The sequence below is a fragment of the Neurospora tetraspora genome (genome assembly GCF_033439725.1).
Source record: "Neurospora tetraspora strain CBS 560.94 chromosome Unknown B0H65scaffold_8, whole genome shotgun sequence".
NCBI classification, from domain to species: Eukaryota; Fungi; Ascomycota; class Sordariomycetes; order Sordariales; family Sordariaceae; genus Neurospora; species Neurospora tetraspora.
Genome location: NW_026944390.1, coordinates 1847929 through 1866633, shown reverse-complemented (window position 1 = coordinate 1866633; position 18705 = coordinate 1847929). Strand labels below are relative to the sequence as shown.

Genomic DNA, 18705 nt, shown 5'->3' with positions numbered 1-18705 from the left:
TCCTTCTCAGGGAAGGCACCGAGCGCGCACACACACACACACACAGCTTGCACAGCGGGCACACTCACTCCTCACCATCACTCGTTTCAACCATTTTCTCTTGTTTTCCCTTCCCTTGTCCATGTCCAGGGCCGTCAACTCCGTTTCTCTTGTGTTCAGTTGCATCCGAATCCTTCTCGCCATCACTTCCCTTGTCGTCGTCACCATCGCCAAAAACTCCCTTCCATCTTTTGGTCTCTTCCACGCGTGTCGCTGCGGCATCGTTTGCGCCATTCCGGCCTCTTGGACCGGCCCTACATACCACCAACGGGATACCACCAACGGGTACAAGGTGTTCGTGGATTGGGAAACAATTGAAAACATTTCGGCAGTGGCTTTGTCACGTCGCTACTCGCTACATTCTACTCATTCGGCCCAATATCCAGCATCGGCTAAATGGCTTTGGAAGGAACCAACTGAGCCAATTTACCGAATCCTTTTCACCACTACCAGTACCTACCTCTACCTACAATTGCCGGCCGTGTGCCATACCCGTGCCTCGCCAACATGGAGGGTTGGTTATCTTGACATTACCACCAAGGCGCCCCAACATGGCCAACACCACGACAGTCTCCATCGCTTGGTTAATGAATTGGCACTGCCTCCTTTCAGTGGAACATAGAACCGACCATTCTCACCAAATTCAGAACGAGACAGACTTCACCTAAACCACGAGTGTTTCTTCAAGAGACCCAAGACTCGCAAGGGAAACGAAACGGCGGCGCCAAAACGGTCCCACCTCGTGTCTCTTGCTCGGTTTTTCTATATACAGCCTTGTACTCCGTACCTTGTACGCCCAGCCTGCCATCCGAGAGGACTCGGCCCCCCGTCAAAACTTCTCAAGCCTCTCCCACCCTCGCAGCTTGTCAAGCCCGTCCCTTGTTCTTCATGCGACCGCGACTAGCGGGGGACCACGAGCAAAAGCCGTTGCTGATCTACAACTGTTCCGGCCGCTTTTGGCACTGCATGATACCCCTTCTCCCCTTCTGGCGATAACTTCGGAGCAGTTTGCTGCCCAAGAACTACTAGTTCGCATCCTCCGCATCCATTTTGCATGTTGCAGCCAGCACAAGGTAATGTGCCATCTGCCTCCTGGATCGCCAAAGATTGTTCCCTATTCACACGGATTAATTACACTACGAGGCAACATGCAAGCTGCTCCCATAGTATGGGATTAATATGGCATAGTAACCATCTCGGCAGACATGGCCGTGGTCCGGCAAATGTGTGGGAGCGCTGCCGTGCCACACTTCATCACTAATCTCTGTGCCGCTTGTTTGCAAAAAGAGAAACACGTCCCAAGGAGTCCAATGAGGCTCTTCTCCAGTCATCGTTCCCCCGTCCCAACGAGCTCCCCGCTGGAGATACTCACACCATTTAGAGTTTGTAGGACCATCACCCCCGAGTGTCATACTCGGCATTCCAAGCATCTGCCACGAGGTGGTTAGTGAGAACGCCAGAGGCTTCTGCGTTCATATGTATGGGTCACCCACCGAGGCTTACCGGCGAGTGTCTTTGCTCCTACAGCTACTTGCCGATTACCTATGATAGCCCGTATCTCCAACTGGCCATACCCAGAAATCATGGTGGTTCGGGAATTCGGGATAGCTCCCACGCGAATGAATAGCCATAAGTGTCGAATCACCAAGGGCAAACCCAAGTTGGGATGATTGATTCACACGTTCACTTCAACTTTCCGCACGGTCAGTGATGCCAGCGCAGTCACATCTTTATCGCTTTGTTCTGTTTGTCAGCCATCGGTGTTGAGCAAGCAAGACCGAGGAAAAAATCATTGCAACAGACGTTGGGGCTCGGACGGTGCAAATCCAGAAAAAAGTCATCGCAGGCTGAAACGGAGGTCTGGGCCAGCCCAGCTGTTATACACCACCTCTTTCATTTCTTTTCTGGCTAATTTGCTCCACGGAAATCTTTTCTCCCGTTTATCACGCCAGAGTTGTTCCGGGACGCATGACGATTGGACTATCTTTTTGAGCACGTTTAGATACAGTAGATATCGTGCAGTCAGCCTCAATCCCGAGTCACAAGTGTGACGATCTACATAAAAACACAACGCCTCGTCGCCTAGCTGTATCTTTCCACACTTCGAGGTTCCGGGAAGGGGCGAGACGAGCGGAAACGTCATGAACAGCTTCAATTGGCATCGTCTATGGATGCTCCAGTTGAGGCGAGGATGTCATCCATTACATCACAAAACAAGGCATAACCAGCCTTGCGGTGCTTTCGTCAGAAACTATGAACAGCGATCGGAATGGATTCGAAAACATAAAAACATCAGAGTATCACCATGTGGATTTTGCCGTCTGTTTCAACGGTTCCGTCATACCGGATACTACTCAATGTCCCCATGCTTAAGCCAACAGATGGTCAATCATCCAGATACTCTCATGGTTTACCTTTTTACTCTGGAAACTAGGCCGCGTAAACGGCTCGGAGACTTTCACCAGTCTAGCTTGCAGTTGGAAGCCTTGTATTGATTGCAGGTATGAACATGATGTGGCCTACTGCATCCGACGCGAAGCATCCTCATTCTGGCTGCTCGACTGGTGATAATCCTCAAGTTGCCATTTTCAACGATTAAAGTCAGAGCTCTCTAATTTCACCAACAATACAAGCGGCCAAGCATTTGAACGCAATCACCCCCAAAGGGCTAGAGCGTAAGGGCATTGTCAGGATCGCCGAAACCATGATCCAGATTCCCGGATAGGTGCTTTGTTGATGAGCTCGGGTACAGTTGCTAAATTCACCAATTCTTTTCTACTCGCCATTCACCACGCTCCCTACCAACCTACTGGCTTATCTGGCCCGGGAACAGCAGCAGTTGCCGCCATTATCACAAGACACGCAGTTTGTGGTTGCGCAGATCGAAACACGGTGCCTGCTATCGCCCGAACTGCAACACTGACACCACATATTGAGTTCAGCTACCCCGTACCGGTGATAGGTTGAAAGTGGCGGTATCTGAAATCAAGTCTTGGAAGGCGGCAGACCCTCAGTTTGTTGCGCAACCCCAGGTTCTCGCGGTCAACGACTGTTCGGGTGAAGTCATTACCCGTGGGATAATCAAGAGCAGTCAGCCAGTCGAGGATTTGAACTGATCGTCGACTCGTGTCGGCGTGTCGGTATAAAAAAGACGGTTCTTGACGGATGGCTACCGCACCAGGGCTGGTTTTGGTTTGAACCCGACGGATGATTGCGTCTTCCAATCTCAACACCAGAGAGTTCAGATCTGAACTGGTAGACAAGGCAGCCGCCGACACACTGCGGAGTGCATAGTTTCCGGTCCGGGTCGAACAAGAGGAAAGAAGTGAAGCGAGCTTTGCAATCTGGCCCATTCGTTACATCGGGATCTCAACTGTTATCCGACTACAAGCTCTCGATTCGCCCTACTCAGTTCAGCATGCCAGTTGCCGGTTTGCTATTGCACACTACAATTGCACGCCGGCCTCTATGCAAGATTGCGGTGATAGCGACAGAGGAGATGGGAGGTCCCAGCAAATGAACGCCCAGAGCCTGTGCGTGCTAGACGGCTGCCGGGTCGATCTGAAGCAACATCACAACTGCAACGATTGGCGTGGTGTTGCTCAACGGCGCAATGTAGTCGATCAATCGCACAACATTCACCTACTTGTCGGCTACCACTTCCCTCTTGCTCAGTTCACATATTACAAGGTACTGTGCATTTCGGCCGTCTTCACACCACGTCAAGTTGGGCTCTGTGGCAAAGGGAAGCATCACCAGCAACTGAGCGAATCAAAGCCTGATTACTCACCCCTTAGCAAAGCCTCATCCACGATATGAGCAACCCCATGCCTCCATTTTCGGATCGGCTGCTATCTCATAAGTGATAATGTGATGTATCATCTACCATGTGCCCGGCCTAAACGCCAGGGGACCATAACGTGGCACAGGGTTCCTGCTATGTCTTATGCAGAGCAAACATGGGCGCACCTTTCTCGTCAATTGTACCAGCCAAAGCATCAACCACCCTTTAGCGAATTAAGCCGGTATGGGGCATGGTCCTGAGACCATACTTTGCACGTTCCTCATTTCAGACAGCTGCAATCCGTTGTGGATCAGCGGTCCTGCAGCCACCAACATGGACAACGGCTTGCAAAGGACAATGGCGCTGTTGGCGTGTGTCAGGGCGTAAATTTGACTCAGTTCAGCAATGTTCTTATAGCCGTAATGATTTGGCAAAGGAACGGCCCTGGAGAAATGAGAAATGGGCAGCAGAAAGGCTCGCGAAGAAAACCACCAAAGTGAGCACCATCGGGGAAATGGGGTTCGAAACCCTTCAGAGAGAAACAATCAACGGATGAAGTCCTGTCGCATCCCGTCCCAGATCTGACTTGCTTGCCTTGCATCTAGATGCGGGAATGCATAAAGACAGGGGGCTTGAGGCAGTTATCCGAGATCGGGGCATCCAGTTCGGTCATCAACCATCTGGAGGAGATGTGATGAGATATCCTATGTGATATTGGGGTCTTATAAGTGACCGGATAAAGGTCGGAATCTGGTATCAGCAGGGCCACAGTATTATGCTCACCGAGCCTGCTTCCCAGCGGACGTTCCCAGAAGAAATTTGCTTATGGCTTGGTCAGGCTTTTCCATTACCTCACTCATGGCAGACTTGCTGGTTGCCCTACCCCCAAGCTTCCGGGGTTTACCAGTTAAGGAGAAGTCTGCTGGCACTCCATTTTCCTTGTGTTACAGCCAGCCGCCCTCATCTCCAATGGTACGAATTCAGATCACATCACACGTGGGGGTATCCATCTACAATATTAATGTTGTCCAGGTGGGTTGCAAAGGTAGCAGCCCGGGGGTCGTTGGCCGTCTACTGTACCCTTGGAAATCTCATTGGTACCGATCGAAGACTGTACCACATGACATGCGAGGCTCGAAATCGAGAGTCAAGGCTACATCTACCTTACCGCCCACGGAGCAAGATACACACTATCCCGGTCCGAATCCGGATTGGCAAAGAGATGGAATCATAGACCGCATATGCCAGTTACCGACTTGTATGCAGGCGAGATCTACGAGTCATCACAAATTCCGCGGCAAGGTACTCGGCTCCCAATGAGCACTCTACCCAACCATCCAAGCGGAAGGCGAGGTAGCTCCTCCCCAATGTCCACTTCCGCCACCAACCTCACCTGGAAAGCACACTCCAGTCCGAGTCCCAATAATACAAACAAGACTGGGCAAGTGCCACGAGCTTGAGGTTCTCAATTGTCTCATCCAAGTTGGCTTCTCCCAGACTTCCTTCAAATATGGGTCGATCCTCATCTCTTTCGGCACTTTCACCGGCCTTTTCTCCTTGCTTCTTCATTCGTCCACGCATTAAACCACAAACGACAAACCAGCAACGACTCATCCCTAGACATCGTCCTGAACGCCTTCCCTTTCCTGGCACATGATCATCAGCTCCTGCTCGGTCATCTCCTTGATTTGGTCCAAGTGGGAATTCTTCTTTGGATATCAGACTCTTTCCGAGCTAGCGAGAGGAAGAAGAAAAAACCTGACGTCGTCCTGGCTCATCTCCACACTCCTTAGTCGTTAAACTCGGTGCTACCTGCCATCACAGTCACTATCACAAGCTTCCAAGCATCGCTACCGTTGTGTTGGGTCCCTACATTTACCTCATTAGGTGCCAGATCTGCCCCCCGGGGTTACCAAGTCACGCCGTTGGACTTATCGTCCCCCCATCCTACCTTGTCCTTGTCACCTGAGGTCCCCTGGTCCCCTAGTTCGTCGACTTGAAAGGTTAGCCTTGACTCGGATACTTTACGGAACGCTGTTTAGGCTCCAGAAGAGAACGGCTCGAACGGATTCGTCTTTAGGAGACTCCACGCGATCGAGATTCGGTTCATGTGCCCAGGTCACGTCACATCAAGGAATCGTCTCACCGTTCGGTTCGAGAAACATCAGGAAGTTCCGTGTGGTTTTCGGTGAACGGCCAAGTCCCCGACTTACCTCAGCGCTGACAAACCTCTTCACATCCGCACAACTATCCCTCTCGGCTCGGGAACTCATCACACCACGCTAGCTTTCTGATCCGCACCCTTCTCCAGCACACGAAGTATACCTTATCCACTCTTGGCTAAGGGATTCGGTGTCGGTCACTCGGCTATTCTTCCGTAGTCTAGACTGAACTAGGGTCAAATTCGGCCGAGAAATCTACCATTCACTAGTAGTGAGCTAGTGAAGATAGAGGAAGACGATCGGAGATCGACGATATCCATCGACAATAATATCGATATCTGGAGAACGGTTAGAACGTGATCGGATCTGTTGGTTGTGATTGAGTTTGAGTAAGGTGAAGTGGGCAAGTTGGAAAGAAGCAAACGCCTAAAATCGGACTTTGGAGAAGGGGAACACCTATTGAGGGACTGGATATATAAACTGGGGACTTGAACGGACCACATACGTTGAGAGATATCTTCTGCTCAGTCAATCACTTGTTCGCCGGAACACAGACAACAAGCAAACAAATAAACAAACAAGAACAACAACACAATGGGCGTCAACAAAATCACCCACGTTCCGGGCACCGGGCCGCAACCACAAGCTGGACAAACTGTTAGAATCGAGTATACCGGTTGGTTGAAGGACTTGAGCCAGGCCGATGGAAAGGGAGCCCAGTATGTTCTTTCCTCCTCACAACTTTTCCCTCTCGGTACTTGTCCCTATCGTTACTCGGTTTTAATAACACTGTTTCCAGGTTCGACACCTCGATCGGCCGTGGGGATTTTGTCACGCAGATTGGGGTTGGAAGACTCATCAGAGGTATGGTCCCACCATCAGTCCACTTTTTATGTCTCGGAGACTTTATACTGATGTGTTGCTCTTTAACAGGATGGGATGAGGCCGTATTGGAAATGAAGGTTGGCGAGAAGGCGACATTGGATATTTCTAGGTGAGTAGTCAAGCCAAAGTGAACGACTGTGTCAAGGAGAGAAAGTGATTACTGACGGGATAACGTGTTAGTGATTACGGATACGGCGAGCGGTGAGTAACCAACAGGTCTTTCGGTTTGCGAATGTCCATGTGCACTATCTATATGATTGATCCGCATCCGCAGATACAACAGTTTCGACCCTGTCGATTTTTGGAGTTGAAGTCCATATGCTGACTTGATACGATGGCACCAGGGGTTTTCACGGCCACATTCCTCCGAACGCGGACCTGATCTTGTGAGTTGCCTCCTGTTTGCTGCATATCTCGCTCTAGCTTGTCCCTTCAGTCAAGGTAGCGGCGGGCAAGACAAAAATACGAGCTAATATGTGAAAGTGACGTATATCTCAAGGGTCTCCAGTAGCTGGGCGGTTCACTCTTCACTGATTTCGTGAAAAGCAACGTCGACAATGAGGCAGACCAGGGAACGCTGGATAGAAACAAACTTGGACTTGGAAGAAGTCCCAAAAAGACAAAAACCCGTGTCGGTGATAGATTGTTGGTGTTTACATGGGGAGGAACCTTGATGGGTAAAAACGAGGATTGATGACGGAGTTCCAGGCGATAAGGGAGGGGGAAGTACCGGCGCAGCTAATTCAATACGAAGAAGTACTTGCAAACGTTCGGTTGAATGTGATTGGTTCAAACCGATAAGGGCTGATTGCCTGCCCGGAAAGCTTGGTTGGCTGACTGGCTGGCCCTTGCTTACTGTACGCAGTACGATTTGCCGCCAGAGGTACTTCGGGCAAGTACCTTGACGACTGCCTCGTGCTGCGGGCTGTTAGTAATGCGATCCTTCTATAATTCAAAGCGATCAGCAAAGGACAGAGGTAGCATAGCCACTCGATGTACAAGTGATAGCTGCAGGGAGAGAGAAGGGGAAGGCTACAGCACCTGCACTAACAGCAGTACAGTGTGGCCAACGAACAGTGCATCACATCATTCCCCGCAGTTCTCCTTCATGCTTGACAGCTGGTGGCGGGGCTGACCGAACCTCCCTCGACACCTTCCGCCGTCCCGCCGCCTGACCTTCCAGATTACATACAGACAGCTTCCACTCTTCCACCTTAGCACTTGCGCTTGATCGTCTGTTTTCTCTCTGTCATCCAACTACAACATCGGCGTTTTCTTTAGACCAACATCGCCAACTTGAAGCATCAGAATACCCACCAACCGCGAACCGCAAATAAACACATACGTCGTCGTTCTTGTTTTTGCTCGTTTCGTTTGCGTCACGAACTTCCAACCATCTATACCACCCCCTCATCTCGCATCCGCGATCCGCGATCCGCATCCGCAATCTGCTGGCCAGCCCACGTAATCAACAGCCGTCAAGCTGGGGAAGCGCAAAGTATCCGACGGGGACCTGCCCATCTCCCTAAAGAGAACCATGACCGTGAGTTCAACCCGTCGTCTACATGAATCTTGCTGTTCCCCCGCCTTGCGTTTGAGCTGGTAGCTAGTGCTAGTCAGTCTCGCATGCAGCTGTCGAACGGCTGGGCTGAGCAACCTTGATGAGCATCGAGTCCTATGCGTCAAGCCTCGACATCTACATAAGAAGCGCCTTGCTCTTCGCTGACACTTTCGTGATGCCATCTTCCAGGACACTCGGAAAAACGAGGTCGACCTTGTCACCAGGATGCAAGTCGACGAGTCAGTAGCCGGCACCACGGCCGAGATCGATGAATCCCTCTACAGTCGCCAGCTGTATGTCTTGGGCCACGAGGCCATGAAGCGCATGAGCGCTTCCAACGTCCTCATCGTTGGCCTCAAGGGTCTCGGCGTTGAGATCGCCAAGAACGTCGCCCTTGCTGGCGTCAAGAGCCTCACCCTCCACGACCCCGAGCCCGCCGCCTGGGCCGACCTCTCCTCCCAGTTCTTCCTCCACCCTGAGGATGTCGGCAAGCCCCGCGATCAGGTCACCGCTCCCCGCGTTGCTGAGCTCAACGCTTATACCCCCGTTCACATTCACCAGTCGCCAAGGTATGTTGCGGTTTTGAGCAAAGAGTGGCCTTCGGGGGTTCGATAGCTAACTGTGGTCTTTGTACAGTCTCGCCGATAACCTGTCGCAGTTCGACAAGTACCAAGTCGTCGTCCTTACGAACCAGAACACCGATCTCCAGACTATTGTCGGCGAATACTGCCACTCCAAGGGCATCTACTTCATTGCTGTCAACACACACGGTCTCTTTGGCGGCATCTTCTGCGATTTTGGCGACAAGTTTACTGTGATGGACACGAACGGCGAGAACCCCGTCAACGGTATCGTGGCTGGCATCGATGAGGAGGGTCTCGTTTCTGCGCTCGACGAGACCAGACACGGACTTGAGGACGGCGACTATGTGACCTTCTCGGAGGTCGAGGGTATGGAGGGACTCAACGGTTGCGAGCCCCGCAAGGTCACTGTCAAGGGCCCCTACACCTTCTCAATCGGCGACGTTTCCGGGCTCGGCCAGTACAAGAAGGGCGGCCTCTACCAGCAGGTCAAGATGCCCAAGACCATCGAGTTCAAGAGCATTACCCACGCGCTCAAGGATCCCGAGTTTGTCATCTCCGACTTCGCCAAGTTCGATCGCCCTCAGCAGCTCCATATCGGATTCCAGGCTCTTGACGCTTTCGCCAAGTCTCAGGGACGTCTACCAAGGCCGATGAACGACGAGGATGCGCTTGTGGTTATCGCTTCGGCCAAGGAGTTTTCTAAGCAGCAGGGTGTCGAGGTTGAGTTCGACGACAAGCTTCTCAAGGAGCTCAGCTACCAGGCTACTGGTGACCTCAACCCCATGGCTGCTTTCTTCGGTGGTCTTACCGCCCAGGAAGTCCTCAAGGCTGTTTCGGGCAAGTTCCACCCTATCAAGCAGTTTATGTACTTTGATGCGCTCGAGGCTCTCCCCACCAACTCCAAGCGCACTGAAGAGCTTTGCGCGCCCACTGGTAGCAGGTACGATGGCCAGATCGCGGTTTTCGGTAGGGAGTTCCAGGAGAAGATCGCGAACGTCAAGCAGTTCCTTGTTGGCGCTGGCGCCATCGGCTGTGAGATGCTCAAGAACTGGGCCATGATCGGTCTCGGAACTGGTCCTGAGGGCAAGATTTTCGTCACCGATATGGACTCGATCGAGAAGTCCAACTTGAACAGACAGTTCTTGTTCCGCCCCAAGGACGTTGGTCAGATGAAGAGTGACTGCGCGGCCAAGGCTGTGCAGGCCATGAACCCTGACCTCGAAGGCCACATTGTTTCTCTCAAGGATCGCGTTAGCCCCGAGACCGAGGAGATCTTCAATGAGGAGTTCTGGCAAGGTTTGGATGGCGTCACGAACGCGCTGGACAATGTTGAGGCGAGAACGTATGTCGACAGGCGGTGCGTTTTCTTCCACAAGCCTCTCCTTGAGAGCGGCACCCTCGGCACCAAGGGCAACACGCAAGTGGTGCTTCCTAGGCTCACTGAGTCCTACTCCTCCTCTCAGGATCCTCCTGAGCAGTCCTTCCCCATGTGCACTCTCAGGAGTTTCCCCAACAAGATCGAGCATACCATCGCTTGGGCTCGTGAGTTGTTCGAGAGCTCGTTCGTGAAGCCTGCGGAGACTGTTAACCTCTACCTCACCCAGCCTAACTATCTCGATACTAGCCTGAAGCAAAGTGGCAACGAGAAGGCGACGCTGGAGATGCTCGCAGACTTCCTTAAGCACGAGCGCCCGCTCACCTTTGAGGACTGCGTCCAATGGGCTCGCATGCTCTTCGAGAAACAGTATAACAACGCTATCCAGCAGCTCCTTTACAACTTCCCCAAGGACTCCGTGTCCTCGACCGGCACCCCCTTCTGGTCCGGACCCAAGCGCGCCCCTGACCCGCTCAAGTTCGACCCGGAGAACCCGACCCACTTTAGCTTCCTCGAGGCTGCTACCAACCTCCATGCCTTCAACTATAGTATCAATGCAAAGGGCAAGAGCAAGGCCGACTACCTGCAGGCTTTGGAGGGCATGATCGTGCCTGACTTCTCCCCTGACTCGAACGTCAAGATTCAGGCGGATGAGAAGGAGCCTGTAAGTTTTATCGCAGCGCAAGTGTTTGTCAAGGTTGATTGCTAACTTGAATAGGACCCGAACGCGGATAACACTGCCTTCGACGACGAGTCCGAGCTCGGCAACATCAAGTCCCAGCTCCCCGAACCCAAGACCCTGGCCGGCTTCAAGCTCAACGTGGTCGAGTTCGAGAAGGACGATGACACCAACTACCACATCGACTTCATCACGGCCGCCAGCAACCTGCGCGCCGAGAACTACAAGATCGAGTCTGCCGACCGTCACAAGACCAAGTTCATCGCCGGCAAGATCATCCCCGCCATCGCCACCACCACGGCCCTGGTCACCGGCCTCGTCATCCTCGAGCTGTACAAGATCATCGACGGCAAGACCGACATCGAGCAGTACAAGAACGGCTTCGTCAACCTGGCCCTGCCCTTCTTCGGCTTCTCCGAGCCCATTGCTAGCCCCAAGGTCGAGTACAACGGCCCCAACGGCAAGGTCACGCTCGACAAGATCTGGGACCGCTTCGAGGTCGGCGACATTACCCTTCAGGAGCTGATTGACGATTTCGAGAAGCGCGGTCTGTCCATCTCCATGTTGAGTTCCGGTGTCAGCCTGCTGTATGCCTCGTTCTTCCCGCCTGCCAAGCTCAAGGATCGCTATGCTCTCAAGCTCAGCGAGCTGGTGGAGACGATTAGCAAGAAGCCGATTCCGGCGCATCAGAAGGAGTTGATCTTTGAGGTGGTGACGGAGGATGCGGAAGGTGAGGATGTCGAGGTTCCTTATATTAAGGCGCGGATTAGGTAGATGGTTACTGAGAAGGGATTAGGAGGGAAGGAAGAGGAAGTGGGTGTAGATATCAGTTGAGCTTTTTTGATGAATGTGTAAAGTCAAGTCAATAGAACGTTACTTTTACTTTAGTTCTTGGTATAAGACCCATTACTATTGTGCTTTTATGAAGCGAAAGTGGAATGTGTCTGGAGCATTGCTTTCTGTGAGGATGAGGTGATGACGATGATGGGGAAAGCGTGAATTAACGGTGCCAAGGAAAGTGATTAGACCTAGCGTTGACTTATATGAGATGAAAAGGTTACCTTACTATAAACTCTTTGTTTATCCCGACGAGTTACATATTCAACATCCGGGCAGGGAAGGGACAAATGTCATTTGAATACCTAACAACTGCTGTCCCTTCTCACTGATGTCATGCGATACACACCCCCTCGGATGGATGAGTCGGTTGTGGTTCATGGTAACACTTAAAAACCACAACAACACCACGACACGTTCTGAATGAATACCTCCCTCACTCACCTCGTGTGCACCGAACGTCCAACATCACAACGCCAGAGTCATAAGTAATGACAACAAACACAGTCAAGTGTATTTTCGCGTCTTTACCTTACCTTACGAGCTTACCTACAACTCTTCCAACTAAGTTGCAGAACTGATCATGATTACAAAAGCTCAACTTTGTGTACTTTGTGTGTAGGTGTGTACTTTGTGTGTCTGTCCAAGTCAGGTATCAGGTACCCAGGTACCTAGGTAGGTACACAGGCATGCTGTTAGTGCCCCTGTGTACTACCACAACGCACAACCACAACCCGAACGCGAAGAAGCGCAAAAAGGCAGAGGACCTCAGGACAATATAACCTGCATGCACTATGATTGATAACAGGCAGGCACATACGACCACACTCAGATGGTAGAAAACTCGGGATGGGAGAGCGGACGGGATCCCATAGATAAGGTAGGTAGGTAAGCTACCAATTCGCATCGCCTGACTTGACTAAGTAGTTGGGTCGGTGACGACCAACGAACGAATCCCAGGTGTTGTATGTTTCTTCTTTTTTTTTTTTCTGTGTTTTTGTGTCTGTTTTTCTTATCCTTTTCCTTTTCCTGTTCCAATTCTCTTTTCGTTTCAGATTTGTTTTTGGCTTGGGCGTTTTGAGTGTATTCCACGTTGTCTTGTTTCTGTGTTTCGGATCTCTCATTATTCGTGTGATGATATATGCATGGTCGACCACTCGACTACGGGTACTTCAACATTTATGAATATGTGCAATGATAGCATGTAAAATTATGGGCGCCGGTGTTTTGTAAGTTGACCGAAGGTGGGAGTGAGCGTGGGAGGAATACATCGACGCGGACAGTCCGATGTTGGTCACTTGATTTTGGAAAGGCAGTTCCAAAACAACGGAATGTCATGTGGCAAATCGGAAACACGTGGACAAGACTCTGTTTGGCACGCTTTGAATTGGGAAATGCATTGTGATTTAGACAAGAAGGTTCATTGGAGACGGCCTGAGATATAAAAGAGTGTTCCAAAGGTGTGGATGTATTCGACGTGATGCTGAGATCGGCCTTGCTACTCTTCTTGCTTCGCTGCCCATCTCTGCACATACAACCACTTCAACTCGGCACCGCACCCGTTGTATTTGACTGCTTCAACGAGATTCGCCTCCAAATGATCCATAACCCTCATGATTTCTTCTGCCGACATCTTTGCAGAGTACCGCCTCTGGATATCCTGAATGGCAGCCTGAAAGGCGCTTGCGCCAGGTAGAGAATGGTTTAGCGTTGTGGAGGGTATTGGCTTGGTTGGGATCGGCTTGGTTGGGATCGGCTTGGTTAGGATGGGCTTGGTTGACGCCGCCGTGCTCTGGGTACTCGCTGTAGTGGTGGACATCCTCCTCCTCGTTGTCGACTTGACATCCTCCCTGTACGCCCGGGCCCTCTTCATCACCTTCACTGCCTGCGCCATGTCCTTCAACACCTCCACCTTGACCATCTTCTTCATCTTCACCGTGATATCGTTGTCCCACCGGTCCTCGATCTCGTGCCGCAGCTCCTCCCGCAGCTCCTCTTGGGCCAAATCAACCGTCTCGGCCACCCATTCCTCCGTCTGTCTTGAAAGCTCGCCCTCGAGTTCGCGTTGCACATCCCACATATGCTCGTCGATTCTTTCGTCGACTGTAGCGTTTATGTGACCGTAAATTTGCTCCTCCTGCTCGCTGTCGTATCTGCATGTGTTGTCGGCATTGAGACACTCGGTTATCAGTTTCTCGAGCTGTTTGACCCGAACATCGAGGCTGGCGGTGCGGTCGAGCACTCGACGAATTGCGAGGAGAATGTGCTTGTCAGTTGGAGAGCGAGATAAGAGCTCGCTTGTGCGTCGACGCTTTCGGTCTGGAACGGGGACGGCATTAGCCTGGGGCAGGTGATTGTTGATGGTACCAAAGGGAACATACCGGTCGGGGTTGAGAATTGATTCAGGCTTTGAAGGCCACCCGAGGTGGAAGGTTCGCCCGCCCCGTGGTACCTGTCGGTTGTACAAGGAGACAATGATTCACTTATACGTCGCTTTCGGTCTAAAAGGGCGCGGTGTTAGTTGCAGCCTGAGAGACGGCGTGACGATAATGGAAAACGAAATGAGCGTACCATTCGGGGCCGAGTACCCAGGTGCATTCTGAGAGGAGCCATCGTTGGGATATGGGGGAGGAATGACACCTGTCGTTTCCGCAACTGTTTCCTCTGCCATTTCTGCCAAAGTCTGGTTGTGATTGGTGCCAGGAGGGGCAGTCTTGCCCAAGTCAATAACCTCACCGGGCGCACCGCGGAACAATACGTCGAACGATGCCAACTTCTCGTCCGTCCGCAATAGGCCAAATGGATGAGAGGATGAGAAGACCGATGGGAGCAAAGCTAGCTGTTCCATAGTCTCCGGTATGAGGTCGAGGCGGTGAAGGTAAACAGTGAACTGGCGCAATGTAGCTAGGGACTTCATGCTGTCAAAAAGACCTTGATCCCGAGGTCTCGGCTCATGAGACTCTTGCATTGCCTTTGGCGCCACGAGAGTAGGTGGTTGCGTCATGGTGAAATGCAGGGAAATGAAGTTGTCGCCAAAAGGCTTAAACTCGATCGACTGGATCCATTCTGGATGAACAAGCAGGTAAAGCGTTGTCCACTTCTCCAGAGGGCGCAGAAGGATAGTGGCATGCAGTCTGAATATGGCTAGCAGCTTTGTCGTATCTACGTGTAGATCGATACACAAGTCCGATGTGTGTTGTTCCTTTGGGTCGGTGTCGTTCTTCCAGGCAACATTTCCATCCAGATCAGAGAGGTTGAGTTTGCAATGGTTTTCGTCGTCGCTGGTGGATGCAGTCGGTACCTCAACGTCGTCGTTTTTGCCGCCGGGGATATCTCCATCGATTCCACCTAACTCCCCGTGAACATGTTAGTAAGCGTAATTATATGATATGGGAAGGGGTAGACCCGCCGATCTCGCGTGACGATGCAACTGTCAGCAGCGTCCCAGGCGAATCAAGAGACCCAGTCCTTCCAGCAGGCGTACCTGCTGGGTAGGAGTTGGCTATTTATAGCGCCTCCTGACAGCTTGAAACGCGCACTTCCAAACACATCGTCAGCCATATAGCTCTCAGCAGCGTCCCAGGCGAATTAAGAGACCCAGTCCTTCCAGCAGGCGTACCTGCTGGGTAGGAGTTGGCTATTTATAGCGCCCCCTGACAGCCTGGGACGGTGTGCTTTGAGTACATGGCCTGCGAGAGACGGAGCGGGCATGTCCGGGTGTTGTGACGGGTATTTAGCGCTGGCCGAGGAAGGGAAGAGAGGATTTGGTGCGAGTGATTATGGTGCCCTAGTTCTCACTGATAATGTATCTGTTAGTAACGGTCCCAAACGAATCAAGAGACCCAGTCCTTCCAGCAGGCGTACCTGCTGGGTAGGAGTTGGCTATTTATAGCGCCTCCTGACAGCTTGAAACGCGCACTTCCAAACACATCGTCAGCCATATAGCTCTCAGCATCGTCCCAGGCGAATCAAGAGACCCAGTCCTTCCAGAAGGCGTACCTGCTGGGTAGGAGTTGGCGATTTATAACGCCCCCTGACAGCCTGGAACGGTGTGCTTTGAGTACATGGCCTGCGAGACGGAGCGGGCATATATTGTAACGGGCATTCAGCGCTGGCCGAGGAAGGGAGGAGAGGAAGTGAAATTGGTGTTGGTGATCATGGTGCCGCAGGTCCAGCGTGACAATATATATGTCCGTGATGGTCCCAGACAACCAAGAGCCCCAGTCCTTCCAACAGGCGTACCTGCTGGGTAGGAGTTGGCATTTTAAATGTCCTTGACAGCCGGGACGATATGCTTTGAACAAACGGCCTGCGAGACACTGAACGACAGTCCACGGTGTTGAATGGGGAGGGGAGTAGAGGAGGGGGAGGATATGGAACGGAACCTTGTACCAGTGACAATCGACCGGCTGCTCCTGCGTGACACCGAGGAAGGTCCCATCAAGGATATGTTTGAATACATGGCAAGAAATCCACCAAGGACCTCAACATCCTCTTAAAATCCACTTGGTGGATTTCTTGCCATGTATTCAAACATATCCCCGATGGGACCTTCTCGCATCGTCCGGGAGAGACCGAGCAATCATCGCACCGGTAACATGATCATCACTGACCCTAGAGAGGATAACGACAACGGCTGTGTTGACTCGTATTCGTCGTCGTGAATATCGGATTCACGGTGGTCGGGAGACCGAGGTGGTGGTGTAGAGGGCAGGGCGTCCGCCATGGCGACGGCGGGGTCAAGTGAGGGATGAAAAGATGGGTAAATCAATCGCGTTTGTTGGAATTCAATTGATGACGGAAGTTGGATGAGGGCGGCGTCGATGGAGATGTGGAGGGCTCGACTCGTTTGTTGACTTTGTGGAGAGTTGTTCACGCACACGTGAGCGAGATGTGCGGGCTTTTTATCCCTGGTTGCCTACGCAAAGTCACATGACTCTGACGAACCAAGGCTTGACGCGTGGTCTGCACCGTCCACGCCAGTGTCACCAGCCACATCAGGTCAATCGAATGCACCAGCCACGATCGGACCAAAGAACCAAGACCAGCCAATGGGGTGCAGTGAGGTCAACATGCTCAGTAATCCGCGACTAAACATCGCGCGTCTTCTTTGTCAGCGTCATGGTGGATGTTGACGGAACAACGTCTTGGGCTTTAGATGCAGCTCGGTATATATACCGTAATCAACTTTTTGTACATGATGGTGCAATTAACATTGTTACACTTGTGAACTTCTCAAGAGAGTCTTGTTCGTTGGAGACTCTTCAGACACTTCTCACTTGCTCATGAGCCTTCGCTTTCGTCTCAACCTCGCTGCAGTGAGATCTCCAACAGTGCTTCGACCCCGCAGCATCCGCAGCATTGTTTCATCTCTTGTCTCCCCCAGCTCAACCGTCGTCCGAACTTCAACCCGGAACATCTCAACTCTATTTCAACCGTTCCCATCTCCCCACGACACCACACACAACTTCACAACATCATCACTCGCAAACAACAACTTACCAACAACCACCACCACCAAAATGGCCACCAACGACAAAATAACCGACTGGGTAGACCCCAACGACAAAACCGGCGAATTCAAGCGCCAAGTCTCCTCCTTCCGCTCCTTCATCTCGCGCTCCGACCCATCCTCCCCCTTCCCCCCCGAAGCGGGCCGCTACCACCTCTACGTCAGCTACGCCTGCCCGTGGGCCACGCGGGCCCTGATCGTGCGCAAGCTCAAGGGGCTAGAGGATGTCATTTCTTTTAGCAGCGTGCACTGGCACATGGGCGAAAAGGGGTGGCGGTTCCCCACTGCCGAGGAAGGAATGGAGGGCGGGGATGCGGCTGGGGAACAGGTGGTGCCGGATGCGGTGAGAGACAAGAAGTACATGAGGGAGGTGTATTTCGGTGTGGAACCGGAGTATAAGGGAAGGTTTACGGTGCCGGTGCTGTTTGATAAGAAGGAGGGGAGGATTGTGAATAATGAGAGTAGTGAGATTATCAGGATGTTGGGGAGCGAGTTCGATGGGATTGTCGAGGATGCCAAGGCTAGGGAGTTGGATCTGTACCCGGAGGATTTGAGGGGGCAGATTGATGAGGTCAATGAGTGGGTTTATCATGATATCAACAATGGGGTGTATAAGAGCGGGTTTGCGACGACGCAGGAGGCGTATGAGAGGAATGTGATCAAGTTGTTTGAGAGTTTGGATAAGGTCGAGAAGCATCTGAGGGAGGTGCAAGAGAAGGGGAAGGGGGAGTATTGGTTTGGGGAGAGGTTGACGGAGGTGGATGTGAGATTGTGAGTTGTCCCACCTGCTCCCGGGAGATGAAGAGATGCTGACGATGACAACAGGTTCCCGACAATCATCCGCTTCGACCCCGTCTACGTCCAGCACTTCAAGTGCAACATTCGCGACATCCGGTCGGGATACCCGGCTATCAACAGGTGGATGCAAAACCTATACTGGAACGTCCCTGCCTTCCGCGAGACGACCAACTTCTTGCACATCAAGAAGCACTACACTTGCTCGCACCCTCAGATCAATCCCAAGGGGATCACGCCGTTGGGCCCGGTGCCGGATATCCTGCCGCTCTAGGAGGAAGTCGAGGCTGTCAAGGCTGCGAAGAAGTGAAGGAGGGAGTGGCTATGGCGTGTACCTGCTGGTGGACATTCAATGGCTTAACAACACGAAGATCAGTAACTACAATACACGTTGTCGCCGGGCAAGTCCACGACATGTTTGTTATCCAGGGTTGCCAGGCGCTTCTTTTGTTCGCTGAACAATGGGCTTTCTTTTTGCACGAAGCGAAGCGG

At 52.1% G+C, this 18705-nt stretch overlaps 6 protein-coding genes across 6 annotated transcripts; 5 read left to right on the top strand and 1 right to left on the bottom strand.

Annotated features, from left to right (window-relative positions):
- The first annotated feature begins 83 nt into the window (after nt 1-83).
- On the top strand, nt 84-3749 carry B0H65DRAFT_478513 (uncharacterized protein). Its single transcript, XM_062827488.1, has one exon. The coding sequence runs from the start codon at nt 122-124 to the stop codon at nt 659-661; it is 540 nt and encodes a 179-aa protein (XP_062677770.1). The 5' UTR covers nt 84-121; the 3' UTR covers nt 662-3749.
- A 2830-nt stretch (nt 3750-6579) lies between these two features.
- Nucleotides 6580-7075, top strand: B0H65DRAFT_552785 (peptidyl-prolyl cis-trans isomerase; the record flags this gene model as incomplete). The annotated part of the gene is made up of 4 exons (XM_062829917.1): nt 6580-6704; nt 6785-6849; nt 6919-6979; nt 7051-7075. 4 exons carry the CDS (start codon nt 6580-6582, stop codon nt 7073-7075), a joined length of 276 nt encoding a protein of 91 aa, XP_062677769.1.
- A 1534-nt stretch (nt 7076-8609) lies between these two features.
- On the top strand, nt 8610-9349 carry B0H65DRAFT_318453 (uncharacterized protein). Its single transcript, XM_062823384.1, has one exon. It carries the CDS (start codon nt 8657-8659, stop codon nt 9044-9046), a length of 390 nt encoding a protein of 129 aa, XP_062677768.1. The 5' UTR covers nt 8610-8656; the 3' UTR covers nt 9047-9349.
- A 19-nt stretch (nt 9350-9368) lies between these two features.
- On the top strand, nt 9369-12064 carry B0H65DRAFT_478501 (uncharacterized protein; the record flags this gene model as incomplete). Its single annotated transcript, XM_062827487.1, has 2 exons — nt 9369-11054; nt 11109-12064. Coding segments are annotated over exons 1-2 (2402 nt in total), but the record flags the coding sequence as incomplete, so codon positions are not given.
- A 1340-nt stretch (nt 12065-13404) lies between these two features.
- On the bottom strand, nt 13405-16632 carry B0H65DRAFT_552783 (uncharacterized protein; the record flags this gene model as incomplete). Its single annotated transcript, XM_062829916.1, has 4 exons — nt 13405-14225; nt 14288-14407; nt 14478-15187; nt 16520-16632. 4 exons carry the CDS (start codon nt 16630-16632, stop codon nt 13405-13407), a joined length of 1764 nt encoding a protein of 587 aa, XP_062677766.1.
- A 796-nt stretch (nt 16633-17428) lies between these two features.
- Nucleotides 17429-18487, top strand: B0H65DRAFT_435144 (glutathione S-transferase; the record flags this gene model as incomplete). Its single annotated transcript, XM_062825178.1, has 2 exons — nt 17429-18189; nt 18244-18487. The coding sequence occupies 2 exons, from the start codon at nt 17429-17431 to the stop codon at nt 18485-18487; spliced, it is 1005 nt and encodes a 334-aa protein (XP_062677765.1).
- Nucleotides 18488-18705: the final 218 nt, after the last annotated feature.

Excerpts from the sequence above, each read along its gene's own strand:
- B0H65DRAFT_478513 (XM_062827488.1), top strand. The coding sequence starts at position 122 with ATGTCCAGGGCCGTCAACTCCGTTTCTCTTGTGTTCAGTTGCATCCGA.
- B0H65DRAFT_318453 (XM_062823384.1), top strand. The coding sequence starts at position 8,657 with ATGCAAGTCGACGAGTCAGTAGCCGGCACCACGGCCGAGATCGATGAA.